This window comes from Haliotis rubra, unplaced genomic scaffold (assembly GCF_003918875.1).
Source record: "Haliotis rubra isolate DU_JTF1 unplaced genomic scaffold, ASM391887v1 Scf265, whole genome shotgun sequence".
In the NCBI taxonomy this organism is placed as follows: domain Eukaryota; kingdom Metazoa; phylum Mollusca; class Gastropoda; order Lepetellida; family Haliotidae; genus Haliotis; species Haliotis rubra.
In genome coordinates, this window is record NW_025766725.1 from 1,025,732 (window position 1) to 1,050,400 (window position 24,669).

At 41.4% G+C, this 24,669-nt stretch overlaps 1 protein-coding gene across 3 annotated transcripts in view; it reads right to left on the bottom strand.

Annotated features, from left to right (window-relative positions):
• The window catches only part of LOC124280347 (endothelin-converting enzyme 2-like), a 61,217-nt gene that overhangs the window by 16,369 nt on the left and 20,179 nt on the right, over positions 1-24,669 (bottom strand). The window contains exons 1-8 of one of the 3 annotated variants that reach the window (XM_046716251.1): positions 18,055-18,502; positions 6,183-6,275; positions 5,105-5,244; positions 3,740-3,835; positions 3,170-3,235; positions 1,970-2,005; positions 1,274-1,435; positions 660-743 (exon numbers count right to left, since the gene is read on the bottom strand). In XM_046716251.1, the coding sequence (XP_046572207.1) occupies positions 660-743; positions 1,274-1,435; positions 1,970-2,005; positions 3,170-3,235; positions 3,740-3,835; positions 5,105-5,244; positions 6,183-6,247 (649 nt within the window). In that variant the 5' untranslated portion in view covers positions 6,248-6,275; positions 18,055-18,502. Of the gene's footprint in view, positions 1-659; positions 744-1,273; positions 1,436-1,969; positions 2,006-3,169; positions 3,236-3,739; positions 3,836-5,104; positions 5,245-6,182; positions 6,276-18,054; positions 18,503-24,669 lie in introns of those variants that run through there. The other 2 variants (XM_046716252.1, XM_046716253.1) reach the window with 2 other exon arrangements.

A 24,669-nucleotide genomic window follows, 5' to 3' on the forward strand; every position in this document is an offset into this window, starting at 1 on the left:
TTAGAACTGTCAAATGGGTGTTGGGGGCATACGATAATTCCCATGTGGGTATTCTGTGCCTCCGAGAATATATGTCGATTTTGAACTAAAAATGCGATTTGTCTGTAAAGCATAGTATCTGTCAAGGTAGTAACTGACTGACTGACTGAGTTTGGTTTTACGCCGCTTTTAGCAATATTCCAGCAACATCACGGCGGGGGACACCAGAAATGGGCTTCACACATTGTACCCATGTGGGGATTCGAACCCGGGTCTTCGGCGTGACGAGCCAACGCTTTAACCATTAGGCTACCCCACCGCCCCGTCAAGGTAGTAACTTTAAGAACATATTGACATGAGTATGAGAATTAATGATAGGAAGCTTCTTGTAATCTGTTAATAAATAGAGACGGCGATCAGTGAATAGGTTTATTTGACAAACAGAACCTCATCAATATCTACAATTTAAAACAGAATCGAACGTTTTGTAATTGTATTCTCAATCCTTCGATTTTACTTAATGCGCTTTTAAAGAAGACGGATTGGGCTTGTATAAAGCTGTGGAAGGGTTGATCGAGGTGGTTACATTAGAAATTAATTTAAGGAAGAACTGGTTTTCCTTTAAATCAGTTGCAAAAGGAAATCTGTTTAATCATGTAACAATCAGTGGTTGTATTCACCTTCATCGATGCAAGACTTGTACATGACCTTGACCTTCCGTACCGCTTCAATGTCGTTTGAGGTGATGGGTTTCTCCAACTCAACTGAAAGAATACGAAGCATGACAAGAATGTTGCCCAAGTATTTCTAGTTTGGTGAACGAACCATTCTGGTTAAATATTGCAGTATTTTAGTAACGAGCCCCGACCTTTCAGGTCATAGAAATTTTCCACTTTTGTCGAACTCTTGAAGAATCATTTCGTTATCGTTCGGATCGGGTTTCGAACCCGCAGTCATAGCATCCGAACGCCTATAAGGGGACGCAACTCTGTTCACCAAAATACGCAGCCTAAAACGAGTCGTACCCCATAAACGACATCACTTTAGCACCAAATTAGCAGACTACCCCATACTCAGTAGATTTGAACACAATCAAGGTCACAGTTAAGGGTGAGTGAGTGAGTTTAGTTTTACGCCGCATTTAGCAATATTCCAATAATATCACGGCGTTGACCAGAAATGGTCTTCACACATTGTACCTATGTGGGGAATCGAACCCGGGTCTTCAGCTTGATGGCCGAATGCTTTACCCACCAGGCTATCCTACCACCCCACAGTTTAGGGGTGTCAGTACCTTTCAGTTTGAGCTGGACGCTATCCCGGACCTCGGTGAACCTCTGGTATGCTGACTTGTCGTCCGGGATGGTTCGACTCCGCATCCAGTTCCCGCAGGCAAACTCATAGAAGTTTTCACATGGATCAACGGTGAAGTCTATGGCGTTTATGAGGCTGGCGGCTGTAAAGTTCAAAGGGTTACATTGAACCAAACAATTCGTAATCAAACTCTGTTGGTGTTGCCTCACAAAAATACTGTCATTGTTTAGAAAAAAGTAAATTATTTCAAAATATTTCATTCATTCATTTATTGACAGATCATTCTTAAACACATATCAAGTGATCACTGTTTAGTTTACAAATGTTTCGGAAAACAATCAACCCGAGAAGAGCGAAAACTGTGACACCTCATTCAGCAGCAAGTGAGTGAGTGAGTGAGTGAGTGAGACTGGTTTTACGCCGCTTTTAGCAATATTCCAGCAATATCACGGCGGGGGACACCAGAAATGGGCTTCACACATTGTACCCATGTGGGGAATCGAACCCGGGTATTCGGCGTGACGAGCGAACGCTTTAACCACTAGGCTACCCCACCGCCCCTTCCAGCAGCAAGACAAGAAAGGATGTGAAATAGGTTGCAGTTTGGAGACAATGTGACGACCGGTGGTTTAGAATACATGTTTTTCCCCAATATCCCCGACTCTGCGTAGCTCACCTTCCCTGACGCAATCTTTTGAAGTGCAGGCTGCTTCTGAAAAAACAATGCAAGTATCAAAATACTGCGACATTGTTTGATTGATGACCGAATCAACAAAAATAAAGATCCCGATAAACTGACATTCAGAAGTTGCCAGTTGCAACAATTTCACAATCTATTCTGGGTATGACAGACCGGTGATTGATATAATGAGTAACGCATCCACGTGGTCGTGGCTCTATTGTACACCGAGAGCCAGGTGTGTTATCACCCCATACCCAACCTGGTCGACTCTTGCAACAAGCATGTCATTGAGGTACAGTTCCGTTCTTAGGGGGTAGAAAGCAGCAGAAATATGTAGTTGTAACAGACAAAATATTACAAACATATTGCAAGAAGCGCATGCGCATATACGATATTTGACCACCCGATACCCATCCGGTCGATTATTACGTCAAGCGCGAGGTACCTTTTTCGGCCTTACGGGATTTGTAAGTGTAAAATGATAGAAATATGTAGATGTACAGATGTACAATGTTTCAAGGATGATGAACAAGACAGTATTCTTCATTTGCACCACCCGATCTCCAAACTAATTTGCTGTTTCGAGACCGTGGGCTGCTTGGGACATGTTCCGTTCCACGTGGATAGCCAGGGTAGCCATTAGTAGAACATTCTAGATGTAACAGCTGAAAAAGAATTCCAATTGTGTTGCATTGATTGATTGATTGATTGATTGAGTGTTGTTTAACATTGCACTCAGCAATATTCCAGCTATAATCGAGTCTGGACCAGACAATCCAGTGATCAACATCATGACCATCGATCGACGCATGTGGGATACGATGACGTCAACCAAGTCAGCGAGCCTGACCACCGAATCCCTTTAGTCGCCATTTACGACAAGCATGGGTTGCTGGAGGCCAATTCTAGCCCGGATCTTTATGGGTAAATTTGTTTCAAGACGAACAGAGACGTAAACTGCATATAAGCCGTCGTTGTTGCTAACTTGCTAGCTGACTCACGTTCACCCTTTGTTGCTTGTGTGCCTGGCGATACTGATGCTGAAATCTACAGTCAAGGCTGTGTCTGTAATCACTGATCAATGTCTCCCAACCAACTACTTTCAACTTTCAACTCACAATTCGTGTATTCGGAAATTAGTTTATCCGGACCGTTTTCGTCTGGATTACCAGGGTTTCAGTGTATTTGACTTACTTTGACCGGAAGGAGCTTTCGTTGTTGGTGGCACCGGGCCCTGATTCTGTCCAGCGCCTTGACCACCTACAGAATTCATCAGCGGTCACTAACAAGAGGGAAGTCCAAGGAGAAGAAGCTACAACGCGTCTACAGTGATCTTGAGTTTACAGACCTGCTATGTACCACTGGTAGATCATCTTCATGGGTATAAAATAATATTTTACCCAAACTGGTCTCTATTGACAAACAGCGATGGAAGAACAGCGTCCAGATAACGCCCAAACAAAGAGCTTCCTGCCACCTACATCAACAAGTCACCTGCAGCCCCTAGACGCTGGGATTATCCAGTCATTCAAGGCTCATTACAGGAGACATCAGCTCAATCACCTTGTTGATTGCATAGGGCCTCTAACTGTCCTACCTGGTTATAATGCCACCCTGGATATAATGCCATATTTTCCACTGGACAAACGGTGGCATTATAACCAGGGTATACTGTACTTTCAACTCATAATTCGTTTATTCGGAAATTAGTTTATCCGGACTGTTTTCGTCTGGATTACCATTGTTTCAGCGTATTTGACTTACTTTGACCGGAGGAAGCTTTCGTTGTTGGTGGCACCTGGCCCTGATTCTGTGCAGCGCCTTGACCATTCTGAGACACGGTGCTTGTAGACCCAGAGGCTGAAAACACAGCAGTAAGTGACTTAGCTTCTACGCCGCTTCGAACAGTATTTCAGTTAAGTGAGTGAGTGAGTTTATTTTTACGCAAGCTTTTAGCAATATTCCAGCAACAGCACGGCGGGGGACACCAGAAATGGTCTTCACACATTGTACCTACGTGGAGAATCGAACCCGGGTCTTCAGCGTGATGAGCGAACGCTTTAACCACTAGGCTACCCCATCGTCCCGTATTTCAGTTAAATAACATAAACGACAATAGTCATAGATATTTACAAACTAGGGAGACCAAGGAGAAATTACAATATCAACTAATTTTGAATGAGCATATTCTTGTAAGCAACTCCGAAGCATTCCCCTAATCAAGATGTGAGTGAATGAGTGAGTTAGCTTTGCGCCACTTTTAGCAATATTCCAGCAATATCACAGCGGGGAACACCAGCGGGCTTCACATATTGTACATATGTGAGGAATCGAATCGCAAAATAGGTATATAGTTCTTTTATTTAAATGTTATGTACTATTTGCAAGACTAGAGACTTGTGCGCATGCGCATCATTGGGCAGTTGGGGTGCTGATTTTTACCAACTCTTGTGATTCCGGAACAAGTCGAATGACTTCTTGCAGGAAAGGGTCTCGTGTTAGGGTAGTGGGTGATGATGATGATTTGGAGATTTAACGTGCGCTTTTCGACATAATACGTATTTCGCACACCGATGTTTCGTGTGCATGCGATATGAAAAGACGGAGCCCAGCCGTGAAAGACGGCACACTGGTGATAACATGTACTCCAGGCACCCTATCCACAGAGCGTTCGTAGTACCATGCAATTCTTTAGCCTACTATAAAGTAAAGAGTTACGATAGGTCGTAACGTTACGAACGCTTTGTGGATCGGGTCCCAGAGCTTCCAGGTCCAAGACAGACAAAAAGCTTGAGATGCCAGTGTCCAAATGCCGGGTCCAGGGTGGAGCCTAATAGGGAGAAGCAAGTCCATAGGACTTACTCTGAACCAATCAGTAAGCGTCTTACATTGCAGAAACCTTGATTCAACTCATAATTCGTTTATTCGGAAATAATTTCCTTGATTCCAGAAGAGTTTCGAAAGAAACTTTTAAATCTCTGCTAAAGACCCATCTATTCACTGCTGCCTTTCTGTAAAGTTATATGAACTATTTCCTTCACCAATATTGTCACAGCGCCACTGAGCATCTCTATGGTGGATATTAGGCGCTTTATAAATACATTATTATTATTATTTTATTATACTCACAGCAATCGGACGTTGTCTTCGTCTCCAGTTTAACGATGAGGCCGATGATGAGGGTGAAGGTGCAGATGGCGAGGAAGACTGAGAAACACAACATCACCTTCTCCCTTCCCGTCATTTTCTGCGAGCTTTTGTAGGACACGCTTAAATAAAGAGTGAGTGAGTATGTTTTTACGCCGCTTTTTTAGCAATATTCCAGCAATATCACGGCGGAGGACACCAGAAATGGGCTTAACACATTGTACCCATGTGGGGAATCGAACCCGGGCCTTCGTCGTGACGAGCGGACGCTTTAACCACTAGGCTACCCCACCGCCCCGCTTAAATAAATAAGACACTCTGGTGAGCAGCCGTATATATCTACAATAGCTACATGTACCATAATCCCCCTCGTCAGTGTATTCTAATATCAGTTTTTATGTTTTATGTAAAGTTGCCAGACAGAATATTAATTTCCGCCATCTAGGAATCCGCCATCTTCTTTTCCCCATACTGTACTGGCCATTGATCTGGAATCCTTATTGCATGATCAACATTTAATAGAACTATTACATGTATTTGCAGAAAATTGATTCAAGAAATTGTTTGTTTTTAAGATTTGTATCCAAAATCGGTTTGCGCTTTAAATCCCAAAGCGAGCATTAGCAGACATTTCTAACAACACGATCGATAGCCCCAAATGAGTGAATTTAGTTTTACGCCGCTTTTAACAATATTTCAGCAATTTCACGGCGGGGGACACCAGAAATGGGTTTCACACATTGTACCCATGTGGGGAATCGAACCCGGTTCTTCGGCGTGACGAGCGATTGCATTACCCACTAGGCCAACCAACCGCCCCTCACCACAACGACATTTTGCAATCACAGTATATATACGTCCATTGTCGGAAACTTTTAAAGGACCTGGTAAACTAACGCTTAGTTTCGAAAAGTACTTAATTTTTATGAAAACAAATATCAGTATTTTAATTAAAAGGAGCTCTTGTGAGTTGGCAGATTCAGAACCTGATCTTGAGGATAAGTACTTTGCCGAGAAGCCTGAGCGGAAATTATGTGGTTCACGAACTATGCATACTGACCTGGGTACAACCTGGCCGTTGCCACCCTCCGTGAACCGGTAGGAGTTAGCTCCCTTTTCGTCCATGACCGAAGACTAGGTAAGGATGTCGAACCTGGAACAGAGCAAATTAATATACATTAGTGAATAATAATAGCATCAACAAGAATATAAATTTTTAAAAATAATCATGAAAGAAGAAATATTATATTAAAAGATGGGGACAAGGGTGGTACATTCGTCTCAGACACCGCAAATTTACTTGTAAAGTTATGCCCCCTCCGACCTACAAGTCCCCAATATCCAAAGACTAAAGCGACGACTAAAATGAGTGAGTACAGATTTACAGCAATATCAATACGGGTAAACATATATCAATACGGGTAAACATATATCAATACGGGTAAACATAATGGACTACATACATTGTATACCGGGAGGAGTCAAACTCGAGTCGAGAACCCGTAAACCAATAGGCTTGCAACGTTTCGATTTCGTTTGTAAGCGTTTGGTCACATGTAAACTGATGCACAAAAGAAAGTTCAAAACTTAGGCTTTACAATTATTTTCCAAAAGACCCAAAGTACATGTATATCTAGCTGCTTATTGCAGAGCTATGGCTTGGGAGAGCCTGTGTAAATAGTGTAATAGGCTAGGTGAGGTGAGGTGAAATTGGGTTTTACGTCGTGCTTGAGAATATTTCGCTCATATGACGACGTTAGGCTAGGTGAGGTGAGGTGAAATTGGGTTTTACGTCATGCTGGAGAATATTTCGCTCATATGACGACGTGCATGCGTGTGTATGTGTATGTGCGGCTGCTTGTACTAGCCCAGACTTAAGCTGGTTTTATAGTGCTAGCCCACTGAGATACCATGCCGCTGTGAAGCATGAATACCCCACTCAGACACATTATAGTGACTCCGAACCGACCAGTCCTTGTTGTACCCATTAATGCCGAGCGCCAGGCAGGGACCAACAAGTACCATATTTTAACGTCTTTTGGTTTGACGAGGTCGGGGATCGAACCCGCGACCTTCCGCTCTCCGGGCGGACGCTCTAACCACTACACCACGGAGGCGGTCTTAGGCTAGGTAGTAGTTATTGATAACTATATGTACATGTAGTTGTAGGGGCGGTTGTGTAGCCTTTTGGTTAAAGCGTTGGCTCGTCACTCGCAAGACCGGGTTCGATTTCCTACTTAGGTACAATGTCCGTGACCCACTTCTCATGTCCTTCTGCTACAAAACTATACTCACTCACTACTGAAACGCCGCAGATGACGGCAGTTTGTAAATAATCGAGTGTGGACCAGACAATCCATCACGGACATATTTCTACACTATGACACATCAACAAAGTCAGCGAGTCCGTTAGACGCCATTTACGACACGCACTGGCGCCACCTTTGACAAGAAAGAGTTGCTGAAGACATCTAACCCAGATGTTTACGAAGCACATGTATGTATTGAACGTGTATACATAAAGTCAAAGTATGCATTCAAAATGTATTTTAGTCAACGTATGTTGTTGGCGAGCAACAAAAATAGTGGTCGCTCGACAAGCGTGGGTAGCTCTCACTTTCGAATGCATCTACAAGTCAATACCGTGCGCATATTCTGATTCCAATGTATATTTACAGATATTTATTTTCATCATTATAGAGGAAATGCGACCTTATTTAATGCAATTTAGAGCAAGCCGTTTTGAAAGTATGTTAGTGAAATCCATTTGTTCATCAGCCTACTTATTTCGATGGGGTTCTCATTGATGAGGATCTATTTGGGTTGTAATCAAATTGTACAGAAAAACGTTTTGAAGTTTCTTGTAAAACATCAAAATACACGATTCACTACTCGCCGAGTGCTACAATCTACTAGATATACGATGATTACATATATTTTTGATGGAATATATTTTAAAACTATTATGGAAATGTATAGTGCAGGTGTTCAACCCATAAATGGCCCCTCCAATTAACCGAGGATGACAGCTCACTTGTCACCGAAGAAGACGGAAGTGTGATATTTTGCGCACTGGCAAATACAGATGTGCTGATGTGTGGGTCAAGTTGATTGGTTAGATTTACGAGGCGCATTCGATTGGATTGACTGACCTAAACTGCTCACACGGGAAACGGGTCGGCACATTACGGCACTATTTCGTTCACGACTGAGTTCGGTCCTGTCAAAAAGCAGTAACCATCTCGTGTCATTGACTTGTCCTCGCGTATTTTATGTCAAGATAAAAACTGTTACGAGCTGTCAACACGAAAACAAAGTCAGATATTTCAACCTTGATATGACAAGAAATGGCGCAAAGAGTCTAGAATGAGCGAGAAAGAAGATTTGACCAAATTTAGGCACTTAATAACATACATGTCGGCCATTCCGACACAAGTCAAGGTGACATTCGGCAAGAGAACGAAAGAGGTTCATGGACTAGATGATGGACGAGAAGGACCAACAACAGTCTTAAAGGAAAGTCCACCATCATCCTCGGTGATTAGGGTCGATATACGATTCGACCCACAAAAACAAGCTTCATATAAGACCGAACTAATGAAATATGTGTCATGATTATTTGTAATATATTTAAAGTAATATGAACTCACAAAATTGTTCATGCGAAGGAAAAAGTAAAAATGGGTCTTCTCAAAGGAGGTTACTCTAAGTGAAACGTGCCGTTGTCTGTATTGTCTGTGCCTTGTGGGCGTGGTCTCTTTTCTTCTCATACATCACCTTTTTGTATTTGTTGTTTACATTTCGTCACGATGAGCTATGAAACGCTGCTATTTTCTCATTTATATTGAAAAGGAGCCCTAGTGAGATGGGAGAACCTGCGGAAATCTAGACTTGCTTCATTTAGGGCTTAAGCATTGCAGAAAGGTATGGACAGAAGGAAAATTAATGCGGTTAGGGACTGAGACAGACTAAGTACCTATGAGACAGAAGGAGTTATAAAAACGGTCAGCCAGGTAACAGGTGAAATGGGGTCTAAAATTATTTCACTGAGATGATGACTTACATGCAGTGTTTGGTTGTTGGTACCAGCCTGGACCACTGCCATCCTTACAGTGCTAGTCCATAGGGAGACCAGACAGCAGTTTAACCCCTTACTGGGTCATTGCAGTCCTTGTTTCATCCTCTTACAAACGAGCACCAACAGGTCAACAACAAGTACCATCCTTAAACATGGTTTGTATAACGCGGCCATTGGAGGTGAGGTCAGGTGAAATTGGGTTTAACGTCGTGCTTGAGAATATTTCGCTCATATGACGACGTGCATGCGTGTGTATGTGTATGTGCGGCTGCTTGTACTAGCCCAGATTTAAGCTGGTTTTATAGTGCTAGCCCACTGAGATACCATGCCGCAGTGAAGCATGAATACTCCACTCAGACACATTATACTGACTCCGAGCCGACCAGTCCTTGTTGTACCCATAAATGCCGAGCGCCAGGCAGGGACCAACAAGTACCATATTTTAACGTCTTTTGGTATGACGCGGTCGGGGCGCAGCCATTGGATCGAACTACTGACCATCCACTCTCAGCGGACGGGAACTTGATCCATTAGAATTGGTTGGTTTCTTGTTTAACGCTGCACTCAACAATATTACAACTATATGGCGGCGGTCTGTAAATACCTCGAGTCTGGACCAGACAATCCGGTGATCATCATCATGACATGGATCTAAACAATTTGCATACGATGACATATGCCAACCAAGTCAGCGAGCCTGAGCACCTGATCCCGTTAGTCGCCTATTACGACAAGCATGGGTTACTGAAGACCAAATCTAACCCGGATGGTCACGAGTACGATCCACTAGAACACGAAGTGGAGTTGAGGTAAGTTTCTCCATAGCGCTAAAGGTTAGTACTCTCCTCTAACGGCATCCACGTGGAAATTCCATTTCAAGTTTCTCTACCGTTAAATTAAAGAGGTCAACTTTACCCATGCTCGAAATGATGGGTGTTTGAGACTAGAACACGAAGTGGAGTTGAGGTAAGTTTCTCCACAGACCTGACTAATTCAAAGTAAGATATCATGCCGCCACGGAGTGAACTGTTGTTCGAATATTTCAAGTCTGCCGTGACAGTTCTTGGATAGCCAATGCGGCGTAAAACAACATGCATTCCGTCATAGTTATGCCAGCGCCTTAATTATCTGTTCTGAGCACTGAATCCAGAACGGAAGACAAAGTCAGGACCATGTCCAAAATGTGGACGAATTTCCTGCGGTGAGCGAAAAACTCCCAAGCGATGTCAGATTCAGCCATTAGATATCGATATTTGTCAGGCTCAAGTCTTTGGAGACAAAATCAATTTATTTGAAAACTATCACCTCTGTGGTGCGCGTTCCCCTGGAAGTATCAGCTTTGCGGTATTCAATATTATTAAGTGCTTGTTAAAACAAAGGAAAGCTTCAAAGCACTCTGTCGTCAGGGGCACAACCTAAAGGGAATGCGTATTTATTTTGGGAATGGGTAAATCGGCTTTGCAGCCCTGCGCTCTGAGAATTCCGTATTTGCTGAAGGTACTACAGGGATTTTCCAGCATAAAATGAGAAAATCCCCAATCAGCCAAGCCTCCATTAGGGACGCGTCCTTACCAAACAACTAGAAACAATTTGTCAAGCCTAAAACATAAATGTCACCAACGCGTTTCCTAGTGAGAAACGTCGGCACTAATTTGACCTTGACATTACTCGTCAGTGATCAATATAATCTCCCTTTGATGAGCTCTTTTCTCAAGGAGGGGGGTTTGTTATTGAAAATTATGCCACGATGCCCGAGGCGGCGATGAGTGTAGCGCGACGTTAGCGTTAAAGGTTAGTACTCTCCTCTAACGGCATCCACGTGGAAATTCCATTTCAAGTTTCTCTACCGTTAATTCAGAATTAAAGAGGTCAACTTTACCCATGCTCGAAATGATGGTAGTTTAAGACGGCTCAACAACGGAAGGCTAATTATGCCCAACTATTAGAGGTCGTATCCAAGTAAGCGGTGATGGTAATGGTGTTACCACATAACGTTAACGACGTCGGACGTTGATGAAGACGTTGGCGAGGTGGCCTACTGATGAGTTGGGTGTAGTAGTACTCAGAACAATGAGTACGAACTATTTTGTTTTCCTGGAGGTCCATTCCAAGCTGTTTAGCAAAACACAAGTCACTGTGCACTCAGGCGATATGCATTGTTTTTAGCTGTGGAGATTTCATTCGGAACCTACGGTACACAACTTCAGAAACATCATGACGGAATAAATTAGTTCCTTTTCCTCAATGAAGCTGCATGGGTGAGTGTGTGAGTTTAGTTTCACGCCGCACTCAGCAATATTCCAGCTATATGGCGGCGGTCTGTAAATAATCGAGTCTGGACCAGACAATCCAGTGATCAACAGCATGAGCGTCGATCTGCGCAATTGGGAACCGATCCCGTTAGTCGCCTCTTACGACAAACATGGGTTACTGAAGGCACATTCTAACCCGGACCTTCACAGGCGTGCATGGAATATATTGAAATCAGATTTAAAGTACGAGATGCACTCTGCGATGGGCGTCAGCACGTGAAGATTCGGGTTAGAACTGATCTTCAGCAACCTATGTTTGTCCAAATAGGCGACTAACACGATCGGGTGGTCGCTGGCTTGGTTGGTGCATGTCCACATGTTATTTGCATGTGCGTCTTTATGTGTGTGTGTGCATGTATGTGTGTGTGTGCCTGTGCGTGAATATGTGTGTTTCTGACAAACACTGGATCTGTTTAGAAATGGCACGTGGAGTAAAACGAACTCCCAATAAAATTTACCACGATAAATTATATAATCAGAAGCACATGCAAACTGATAGCCTTTAATAGCAGTTTGTTCCGCGGGCTATCTTCTGTACATATTAAGCTTGAACATCAAACGTTGATTGGTACCGTATTTCGATAGAAATTATATCTGTTTCTAATCTCGCTCTGTCAGGCATTTAATTTCAAAGTACGGTTTATCGGCAAAAGAAATGCAATCACGACAGTTATCAAACTACTATTACACAGCTATTATACTTGTTATAAATAATGCGGTTGGAACTTTGATCAATAAAACATACAAAATAGCGATATCTTTCTAAACAAGCGGTTTCTATCTGTACAATATGTGTTGTAGGAGAAACCCATCATCTACCAAGGTGTCATTGTCTGTGAGTGAGAGAGTATGATTTTACGCTGATTTTAGCAATATTCCAGCAATATTACGCGTGGGACACCAAAAGTGTACCCGTGTGGGGATTCGAACCCGGGTCTTCGGCGTGACGAGCGAACGCTTTAACCACTAGGCTACCCCACCGCCGGGTCATTGTCGTGAGTGAGATGGGTAACAACGCTACTGTTAAGATATTTCAAGCGGATGCTGACGTCATACGTCTACCTTGTCATCACTATATACAGTTATCTCCCCTTTTCTAACAACGGTTGTCACCCATGTGGTTTCAAGCACGATTATCTCCCTTTTTATTGAAAATACGGTTACCTCCCTTGAAATCTGAAACCCAATTATCTCCCTTGTTTGAAAATCGATTATATTGCTTGTTATCTCTAACTATTTATCAGTCAACTCAAGTTCCTCAAAACGTCTAACTAAATAACATCATTCTCTTGTTTTTCTGTTCGTAGGAATTGTGACTGCGTTGCTTCTATTTACTTTTTACTTTAAAAAATTCAAACAACCTACATACTGTGATATATGTTTCAGTCTGATGTTTATGACGTTTCAAAGGTAAACGTGAGTGCAAAGCGAGGCAGGGCGAACACACGTTTGAAGATGAAACGAAGCGCATGTGCTAGGGGTGTCCAATCAAGGGATCACAATCGGGATGGAAATGGGATTCGAACCCATGATCTGCTGATCTTAGCAACAAAGGGAAGCAACTCATACCTAGCTCTTTCGACCGATTAATTAATTCAAATAACTGTTTATCAATAGATAACATACTTAAAATACTCAAGTATTTCAAATTAATGACACACTATTTCTGGACTGGGCTCATGTCTATCATGCGCTTATCTTTAGCATGGAGATCTAACAGTTGAACACGTTCAACTCACTTGTACTTACACCGCCCTCAATGTCTGGGTACCTCTGATATATTTCCGAAGTGATTTGCCTGACGTTGTCTGGAGGTTCTAGAACTGTGAAATTCCCGACGTTTTCCGAGTGTAATACCAAAGCGCCGTGGGGACAAAAAGGACCATTAGTTCCTTGGTTCAAGGATTAACGGTAATCCGTTGTTGGCCAAAGTTGGAAGTCAAGTCGGGGGTTTCTCGAAGAGTGAGCGTTGGGCAGGGGGCGACATCTCCTGAGACGTTTACTGTTGCTATTCCAGAACACGGTCAGTCTGTGGACATTAACGTGATGCTGCTCCGATAGCTCGAGTGAAGTTTAGAGAATGAGTGCAGTTTAACGTCGCTGTGTTTAATTAATTTGTATGGTTTGTAAGTTATCGAGTCGGAACAGAGCAAAACCGGTGATCGATAGCTTGAACACAGATCCGCGGAGCACGAACGACACAATATACACCAGGTGATATATAGTATACTGTAAGTTTAATTGTAAACGACCTGTTCTCTACAATGCATTTCCATTTGCAAATTTCGTGGCTCGTCACAAGCAGCCTGAGGTCGAAGTTTAAAATGTTCACTTAATGAAATCCACAATTGGAAACGTCAAGGCTCAATAGAGGTCTTACTGCACATCCACACCCACAGCTCCTATCGCACACATGCACACGCATACGTACCCAGCTACCCCTTCCACTACAACGTATGTGCTCCAAAGAGCTACTTCTTTCACAGGGGCGGTGGGGTAGCCTTGTGGATAAAGCGTGGGCTCGTCACGCCGAAGACCCGGGTTCTATTCCCCACATGGGTACAATGTGTGAAGCCCATTTCTGGTGTCCCCCGCTGTGATGTTGCTGGAATATTGCTAAAAGCGGCGTAAAACCAAACTCAGTCAGTCAGTACTTCTTTCACATTTCACGGTATGCGTACATCTGTGAAGTCGATTGATGTATTCACACTTGCAAGTATTCCACACATGTTTTTACACATTACACACGTTACTGTATTAGATGGTTGCGACATATTATGGATCTTGTGGTTTGCCTAACGCCGCACACAGCAATATCCTAGTAATGGCGGAGGTGTGTAAATTATCGAGCCTGGGCAAGGCAATCCAGTGATTGACATCATGAGCGACGATCATTGGAATATCATGACTCACATCAACCAAGTCAGCATGCCTGACAAACGCAATTAAAGGGGTTGATTGCAGTTCGCGTACGCATTGACATGTAGTAAGTAAGTTACGTAGTCACGCTGGTATCTACGGTCCGTTTGGTTCAAAAGCGGACCGATGAATTACAATCTAACTCGAAAACTAATAAACATAAAATAGTCAATGAAACGCTGATCATAATCAAAACATCATACCCACTCTGTGAGGTTTTTGCAGAATTTTTGTCCTAAAATTAAAAAAGTTGTTTTTCAAACTATCATTAAAGATTGACACAGTTCACTGTTTGTTACGAGGGAGGAGTGCAGAGAAAGGGACAGCCAGGTGTTCGAGAAGCACGTTCACAGACAAAGTTATATATTCATTAACCTGTGCTGTGCCGTCTCCATCCGTTCTCGAACACCTGGCTGTCCCTTTCTCTGCACTCCTCCCTCGTAACAAATAGTGAACTGTGTCAATATTTTAATGATAGATTGTTAAACAACTTTTTTATTTTTAGGACAAAAATTCTGCAAAAACCTCACAGAGTGGGTATGATGTTTTCATTATGATCAGCGTTTCATTGAGTATTTTATGTTTATTAGTTTTCGAGTTAGATTGCAATTCATCGGTCCGCTTTTGAGCCAAACGGACTATAGTTATCGCATGTATTCATACACACACGAAGTGAGCGTATATATAAATTCACACATGTATGAAGACAAAATAAAATAAGTTAATTAGGTACAAATATGCCTCCACACACTTATGTACGCATTCACATGTATATATGCAACTACGTATTCACACATGTAAATGGTCAACTACATATTAGCACATGTATGAAGTCAGGTACGTATTCGCACCTGCATTGAGTCAACAACGCATTCATACATTTATATAATTAACTCCGCATTTCACATGTATACATGTATATTCAACTACGTATTCACATACCTATATAGTCAACGACGTATTCACATATGTACCGAGTAAACTACGTATTCACGCATGTATATAGGCAACTACGTATTCACGTATGCACATAGTAAACTACATATTCACATATGTATATAGTCTGATACGTATTCACACAGCCATATAGTCAACTTCGCATTCACAAATGTATACTGTCAACTACGCATTCACAAATGTATACTGTCAACTACGCATTCACAAATGTATATTTTCAACAACGTGTTCACATATGGACACAGTAAACCACATATTCACACATGTATATGGTCAACAGCGTATTCTCACATCTATATGGTCAACTCAGCATTACACATGTATATACCCGTGAAGATCTGGGTGTGAATGGATCTTCAGTAACCCATACTTGTCGTAACATGCGACTAACGGGATCGGGTGGTCAGGCTCGCTGACTTGGTTGACATATGCCATCGTATCCCAATTCCCAGGTCGGCGTTCATGCTGTTGATCAATGGATTGTCAACGACGTATCCACACATGTATATAGTCAACAACGTATTCACAAATATATATAGTCAGCTACGTATTCACACATGTCTATAGTCAAGGTATATATTCACATATACATGGAAACAACGTACAGTACAAAAATATGAGTCAATGAAATCATTTCAAAGAAATGTACGCCAAGAACCTTTTGCCAAAAACAAAAGCATCTACAACTCTACCACAACCTCTTCAACTAGTACCAATATTTACTGCTACAATTGCTTCTACTACTGCTGCTGTTGCAACTGCTACTGCTAGTACTACTACTACTACTACTACTACTACTACTACTACTACTACTACTACTACTGCTGCTGCTGCTGCTGCTGCTACTACTACTACTATTACTACTACTGCTACTACTACTACTGCTACTACTACTACTACTACTACTACTACTACTACTACTACTACTACTACATTGTACTACTGCTGCTGCTGCAACTGCTAATGCTACCGTTACCACTACTGCTACTGCTACTGCCTACTACTGCTGCTACTGCTACTACTTCTGCTTCTTCTACTACTACTTACTACTGCTAATCATACTGTTGCTTTTGCTACCAGTACAAAACCCGCCAGTTCAACGGATTCGTATGATCATCGTATGAGCAGTGGGTATAGTTTTACGACGCATTTAGCAATACTCCAGCAATACTCCAGCCATATCACAGCGGGATACACCGGTCGTCACCATGTCCTCGGAGCGATGATCCACCTCTCTATAGTGAGATGAAGTCATCACATGCTAAATGTGAGGTGAGGTAAAATTGGGTTTAACGTCGTGCTTGAGAATAGTTCGCTCATATGACGACGTGCATGCGTGTGTATGTGTATGTGCGGCTGCTTGCACTAGCCCAGACTAAAGCTGGTTTTATAGTGCTTGCCCACTGAGATACCATACCGCAGTGAAGCATGAATACCCCACTCAGACTGTCTCCGAGCCGACCAGTCCTTGCTGTGCCCATTAATGCCGGGGCGCCAGGCAGGGACCAACAAGTACCATATTATAACGTCTTTTGGTATGACGCGGTCGGAGATCGAACCCGCGGCCTTCCGCTCTCCCACATGTTAAATACTGGGACAGTGCGGTAGCCCACTGGTGAGTAGACAGAATGTTAGCTGTTCCGTGATTCCCAGGTAAACCCTATTGCATAACGAACACAATGCTCTACACTGACAAATTACATCTATAAAGACTCAAATGTCAGGATCCGGGCAAACCAGTGGTTGATATTATGCTCAACGTCCGGGTACAATTACTCTCAGTCAACCATCCCACCGACCCTGACAGCCCAAGTCCAACACCACAATAGTGAGTGCGTTTAGTTTTGCGCTGCACTCAGCAATATTCCAATATATGACGGCAATCTGTAAATAATCGATCAACAGCATGAACATCGATCTACGACTTGGGATACGATGACGTGTGTCAATCAAGTCAGCGAGCCTGACCACCCGATCCCGTTAGTTGCCTCTTACAACAAGCATGGGTTAATGAAGATCAATTATATACCGGATCTTCACGGGAGCAACACCACAATAAGACAGAAGATCCTAACACAGTCTATCCAAGCTAGTCCAAAACATAATTAGGGTTAAAAAACAGCACTGGGTCGTTTTATAATCTGTTTTAGCCTCAGGTGGACTCAATCCATCCCCCGGCTGGACCAAAGTGGCCTGCCGGATCACCGTGTGAATAACCAGGGAGACTATATAAGGTTGTAGAGTATCCCTGGAATAACCCACTGTTTGAAGCGAGCACACATTTCCTTCTCTTTTCACTTTATGATAGTTTTTGACATTTTCCAGAAAAGAGATATTGTCAAAAGAGTCACTGAACAGTTGTTATCCCACGTGAAGTATATCGTTAACGGTGTTTGGTGAGGTAAGCGGAGAGCTTAAAACTTCGCGGAAGCGTATGGTGCAAGGTGATGAAAAAGGGAGACAGGTGCGCTGTAAGGACGTTTACCTATCTATTATAAAGATTACGCAACAGACAGGAAATCCGGGAGTTACAATACTAATTTAGTGTATTTATAGGTTTTGAGATAAGATTTTATGGGAATTATGGCCTATTTCTTGTCAAACTTTAATTAGGAAATTAATTTAAAATGTCACGCTGTATATCTCACGGGCATTGAAGTGCTTACCTTTCTCTACTGTAAGCAAACAGGTCCAATACTCCAGTCCGTCCAGAGGGCACACAGCACCGACCTGCGCACTATCAGAATCCAAATGAGCCCCACAGCCTCGCTTATCTATATTTATAATCTCAAACTGATAAAAGGTCCGGCTCTTCTTGCATTTATCTTCAAATTTCTTGGTTGAGAGATTTCTTTTAAATCCCTTCGTAACCGCGTTGGGCTTGCCCGTCCACATGCCATGCTTGCTGGGAGCGCGTGCTGCGATCCTGTCTCAGTGCTTGTCACGGGAGCGAGGGTCGGGAGGGAACGGAGTGTTGAAGCAGTTGCTCTGAGCTGTAGAAGCGTGGAGAGAGATGGTCACGACGTCAGGGGGACTCTACCCTATCACTGGGTTAAAGACCTGTGAGGTGTACACACACATCACGGCTTTTGTACGAAGTACGGCTATACACACTACACGATACACGATGTATGAGGCTGTACACACACTTGGCAGGATATATACTACGTATAAGAGCTGTTAGGTTATACACACTACACACATCATGTGTGTAAATACACGATGTATGAGGCTGTCACACAACTGACAGGATATATACTACGTATAAGATCTGTTAGGTTATACACACAGCATGTGTGTAAATACACGATGTATGAGACTGTCACACAACTGACAGGATATATACTACGTATAAGAGCTGTTAGGTTATACACACTTCACACAGCATGTGTGTAAATACACGATGTATGAGGCTGTCACACAACTGACAGGATATATACTACGTATAAGAGCTGTTAGGTTATACACACTACACACAGCATGTGTGTAAATACACGATGTGTGAGGCTGTACACACACTTGGCAGGATATATACTACGTATAAGAGCTGTTAGGTTATACACACTACACACAGCATGTGTGTAAATACACAATGTATGAGACTGTCACACAATTGGCAGGATATATACTACGTATAAGAGCTGTTAGGTAATACACTCTACCAACAGCATGTGTGCAAATACACGATGTATGAGACTGTCACACAATTGGCAGGATATATACTACGTATAAGAGCTGTTAGGTTATACACACTACACACAGCATGTGTGTAAATACACAATGTATGAGGCTGTCACACACCTGGCAGGATATATACTACATATAAGAGTTGTTAGGTTATACACACTATTTATTACAGAATTTGTGTAAATAACGATGTGTGAGACTGTAAACACAACTGGCAGGATATATACTACGTATAAGAGCTGCTAGGTTATACACACTACACACAGCATGTGTGTAAATACACGTTGTGTGAGACTGTACACACAACTGACACGATATAAGCTACGTATAAGAGCTGTTAGGTTATACACACTTTTTTATTACAGAATTTGTGTAAATACACGATGTGTGAGGCTGTACACACAACTGGCAGGATATATGCTACGCATAAGAGCTGTTAGGTTATATACACACAGCATGTGTGTAAATACACGATGTGTGAGGCTGTACACACAACTGGCAGGATATATACTACGCATAAGAGCTGTTAGGTTATGCACACTACACACAGCATGTGTGTAAATACACGATGTGTGAGACTGTTAACATAATTTACATGATAAACACATAGGACACCTATGTATAAGAGCTGTTAGGTTATACACACTATTTATTAAAGCATGTGTGTAAATACACGATGTGTGAGGCTGTACACACAACCAAAGCATGTGTGTAAAGTGACTATTAAACCCAGCACACTCACTAATTGTTTAACATCTGTACGAGAGTATACTGTGGTGTACACCTCTCATGGGGCTGTCCATACAGACCACCTAAGGGCATTTAACACCTAGTTTCAACATGGTATGTCAGTACAATAACATAAAATACATACCACTCAATCTCACCTCACCTCACCTCACCTCACCTCACCTTAAAATATCGCATTATGACAAGCAGCCCCTTATCAATATATATATTGAGTAGCTCAATAAATAAACTAATGTGGGATTTACTGGAGGGAGAATTCATCTGCTCGATTAACTTCGGCTTTTACGACAAGCAATGGATATATAATTTCAATATAATTCAAATCAACACTGGAACGAGTGAAAATGTTGGATGAGTGAGTGAGTAAGGTTTTGCGCCGTTTTAGTAATATGCCAGCAATATTCCAGCAATATCATGGCGGGGGACACCCGAAATGGACTTCCAACAGTGTACCCATGTGGAGGATCGAACCCGGGTGTTCAGCGTGACGATCGAACGCTTTAACCAGTTAGCTACCCCATCGGAGATATCAACATACAAAACAGCACTTTGAGTGGGTGAGTGAGTTTGGGTGGGTGAATGAGTGAGTGAGTGAGTGGGTGGGTGAGTGAGTGAGTGAGTGAGTGAGTGAGTGAGTGAGTGAGTGTGTGAGTGAGTGTGTGAGTGAGTGAGTGAGTGAGTGAGTGAGTGAGTGAGTGAGTGAGTGAGTGAGTGTGTGAGTGTGTGTGTGAGTGAGTGTGTGTGTGTTTGAGTGGGCGGGTGAGTGAGCGAGTGACTGAGTGAGTGTTTAATGGATCAGATGAGGTGGGAAACAGAGACAAAAACAGCCTCAGGTAGGAAATTGAAATGAACGTGGCACCTGCTGGTTGAATTCACACTAAGAAATGTAATCAGGATATGAAGCTGCAGGTATGAAAAAAGGGATGGGAACGGGAGCGGCTGCTGACTCCATCCTAGTCACGACTAACACGTGTTTCCTTATAACATAGAACGCGCCATATAAAAACTGCTGAAATCTTCTGTATAATGCAGTTACAAACGAGCAGACACTGTTTATGATGGGTGCCGGAAATCTGTTTCCACATTAACGTGTCATCGGGAAAGAAAAAGCCCAGAAGTGTTCTAAACCAAATACGTTTCATATCTAACAGTCCTATATCAGTTAGCATGTGAAAGGTGAGGGGCAACACGAACGCTACCTCTAGTTATTTTATCATATGTTTGATTTTTAATTGAACATACGATAACTTTTGGTGTGTCCAAACCTGAAATGTACAGGTGGTTAGTAAGCTCTAAAAGAGTGAGTGAGTGAGTTTAGTTTTACGCCGCTTTTAGCAATATTCCAGCAATATCACGGCGGGGAGTGAGTGAGTGAGTTAAAGTTTAAAGTCACTTTGGCAATATTTCAGCCATATCGTGACTAAAACAACATATATATTAACAATAATTAAAGATAGATTATAAACTCCTGTCAACGAAGGACAGTAAAACAACTAGAATATCACAGATATAAATGTAAAACTAGTAATTAAATCTAAAACATTTTAACAATAGAGGACAACACAATATAAAACGGGCTATAGATCGATAACAACTGAAGGTAGATCACCATACTAGGGACCATGGGGACTTACAGTACTTTTGCTACCTGCATGGACCCTAGATGGATTTACAACATCCCTTCAGCCGTTGGCGATTGTACAAAATGTTAGCCAAACACGGCGGGGGACACCAGAAATGGGCACAAAAAAGAATGCGCGTACATGGTTATATATTTAAATAGTTTAAAATCGAGAGAAATCGCATTACATACAAAACTGTTGTTGGGTATCGTAGACGCCATATTTTAAAAATCAGTAAGTGTACTTTTTCGGCACAAATTTACAACATTTCAAAGATGGTATGTGTCATGTTGTTTCTCATTCATTTCTTACGACAGTCTCCACTGAACCAATTCAATTTGGCGCAAGATTTCTCAGCCACACGAGAGTTTTTACAATCTGCTGCGGGAATGAGTAATGTTAAAATTAACTCAATGAAATTTAACAACAGCTCTTTCATTTTTCAATCACGTAAAAAACAATCTCGGCATACTTTCTGTTAACCTCATTTAATAATAGTTAAGACCATTGAAAGAGAAAAGGCTTTTTTAGGATGTGATTGTATGAATCATCAGTGGTGTTGACGAGAGGCTGCATGCTGTTTGACGCGGCCCAATCTATGTAGGCCAACACGGTGACGAGAACATTTAAAGAGTGAGTGAGTTTAGTTTTACACCGCTTTTAGCAATATTCCAGCAATATCACGACGAGGGACACCAGAAATAGGCTTCACACATTGTACCCATATGGGGAATCGAACGCGGTTGTTTGGCGTGACAAGCGAATGAATTAACCACTAGGCTACCTCACCGCCCTGAACATTTAAAGAAGCTTTCATATATTTTCAGGACTGACCAGACAAACTATTGTGTCCGATACCCACACAAACCGAGAATGAGCCCAATTAATATATATTGGGAGCCATGAGTGACTCACAAAAGCTTGACAATCGTTCAACTCATTGAAATTATAGTTTGCAAACTAACTGTTCAAATCTGGCAAGAAATACAAACTTCAGAGTGCCACCTTTCATCCATCTTATGTGTAATAGGAGACATTGCTGTCAAAGCATTGTCATGTTTCATGAAAAACGACTTAGATAAAACTTCAGGATATAATATTGTGCATCTACCTACCACCCGATCCTGTGAGTCGGCTCTTACAAGCATGGATTGCTGAAGAACAATTCAAACCTGGATCTCCAAGGGTTCGCAATCAACGGGAAGACTATTAGAATTAGAATATTTAGAAACCGCAGCTGTACATAATACTCTAAATTAAACAGGTGAGAAAAACTACAGCTGTCAAGCTTCCAACAAAGAAACAATATCTGCGAAATTTTAGTGATAAGAGAAATGAATTGTTTTGGAATACTTCACCGCCAGCGTGTTGATCACGATTCATTGATAACATGATATTTCAGATCAATTCAAAATAACCAAAAAGGTGATATTGCTTCATGGAGATCGCTGATTCCCTGGCAACTGTCTCAGTGGAAATGTCATCTGGAAAACTGCCACACACACATGGAGTGAGTGAGTGAGTTATGTTTTACGCCGCTTTTAGCAATATTCCAGCAATATCACGGCGGGGGACACCAGAAATGGGCTTCACACATTGTACCCATGTGGGGAATCGAACCCGAGTCTTTGGCGTGACGAGCGAACGCTTTAACCACTAGGCTACCCAACCGCCCACACACTGGTGGAAATAGTTGTACTTGTAATGTACACCTCTACATGTATATTGCATACAATGGCAAAAAGAGCTGCACTTGTACGTAAATGTACACCTCTACATGTATATTGCATACAGTTGGGAAAAGAGTTGTACTAGTGACATACACGTGGCACTGTATGCTGCATATATGCCAGCCAAAACAGTTGTACTGGTGAAAAGTTCAAACTATAACATAACGTCCACACACCTATTTTCGCCAAGCTTTTAATTCAATTACATCAGAGGCAGGATACGTTTCAACAATACGTCAATATCCGTTCAAGCCAAATTAACAGGCATCGTAATCAATGGACAAAGCTGATTGCTGTATACACCTGTACATGAACTGGTTTCAATAACTGTCTTTATATCTACACAAATCATAACATTGAGCTTATATTTACAAACTGCTTGAAGGAAAAGCTATTGACCAATTATAGTCAGTATTTCCAGTTAACGATAATTGAGGACATCTCATGGTATAAAGTATTTATTTTGAAGACATTTAGTGTTATAACGTTATATTTGGGGGACATATCATGTTATAACGTTATATTTTGAGGGCATCTCATTGTATGAAGTATATATTTTGAATACATTTAGTGTTATAAAGTTTATATTTGGGGGACATTTAATGTTATAACGTTATATTTTGAGGGCATCTCATGGTATGAAGTATATATTTTGAAGACATTTAGTGTTATAACGTTATATTTTGAGGCATGTCATGTTATAACGTTATATTTTGAGGGCATCTCATGGTATGAAGTATATATTTTGAAGACATTTAGTGTTATAACGTTTATATTTTGAGGACATTTCATGTTTGAAGAATTTGATGTTACATTGTTTATATTTTGAGGACCTTTCATGTTACGATGTTTATATTTTGAAGAATTTCATGTTATAATGTCTATATTGGAGGCATTTTAATGTTATAACAATTACATTTTGAGGAATTTCATGTAACATATGTTATATTTGGGATTTACATATGTTACATTTGAGGACATTTCATGTTATATTGTTTATATTTTGAGGATATTAATATGATGTTTATATTTTGATGACATTTCATGTTATAATTGTTACGATTGAGGAATCTCATGTATAATGTTTAAATTTGAACGCATTTCATGTTATAGTGTTATATGTGCAGGACATTTCACGTTAAAATGTTTATATGTAGTTCATGTTATAATGTTTAAATTTGGACGAATTTCATGTTACAATGTTATATTTTAAGGAATTTCATATTATAACGTTCATTTTGTGAGGACATTTCATGTTCTGATGTTCACTTTTTGCGTGATTTAATGTTATGATGTTTATAATTTGAGTAATTTCATATTATGATGTTTATATTTTGACCAATTTCCTGTTATACAGTTGTATTTTTAAGTATTTTATGTTATAATGTCTATATATTGAGGACATTTCATGCTATGATGTTACATTTGGAGGAATTTCATGTTATGAGGTTTATATTTTGATGACATTTCATGCTGTAATGTTTATATTTTG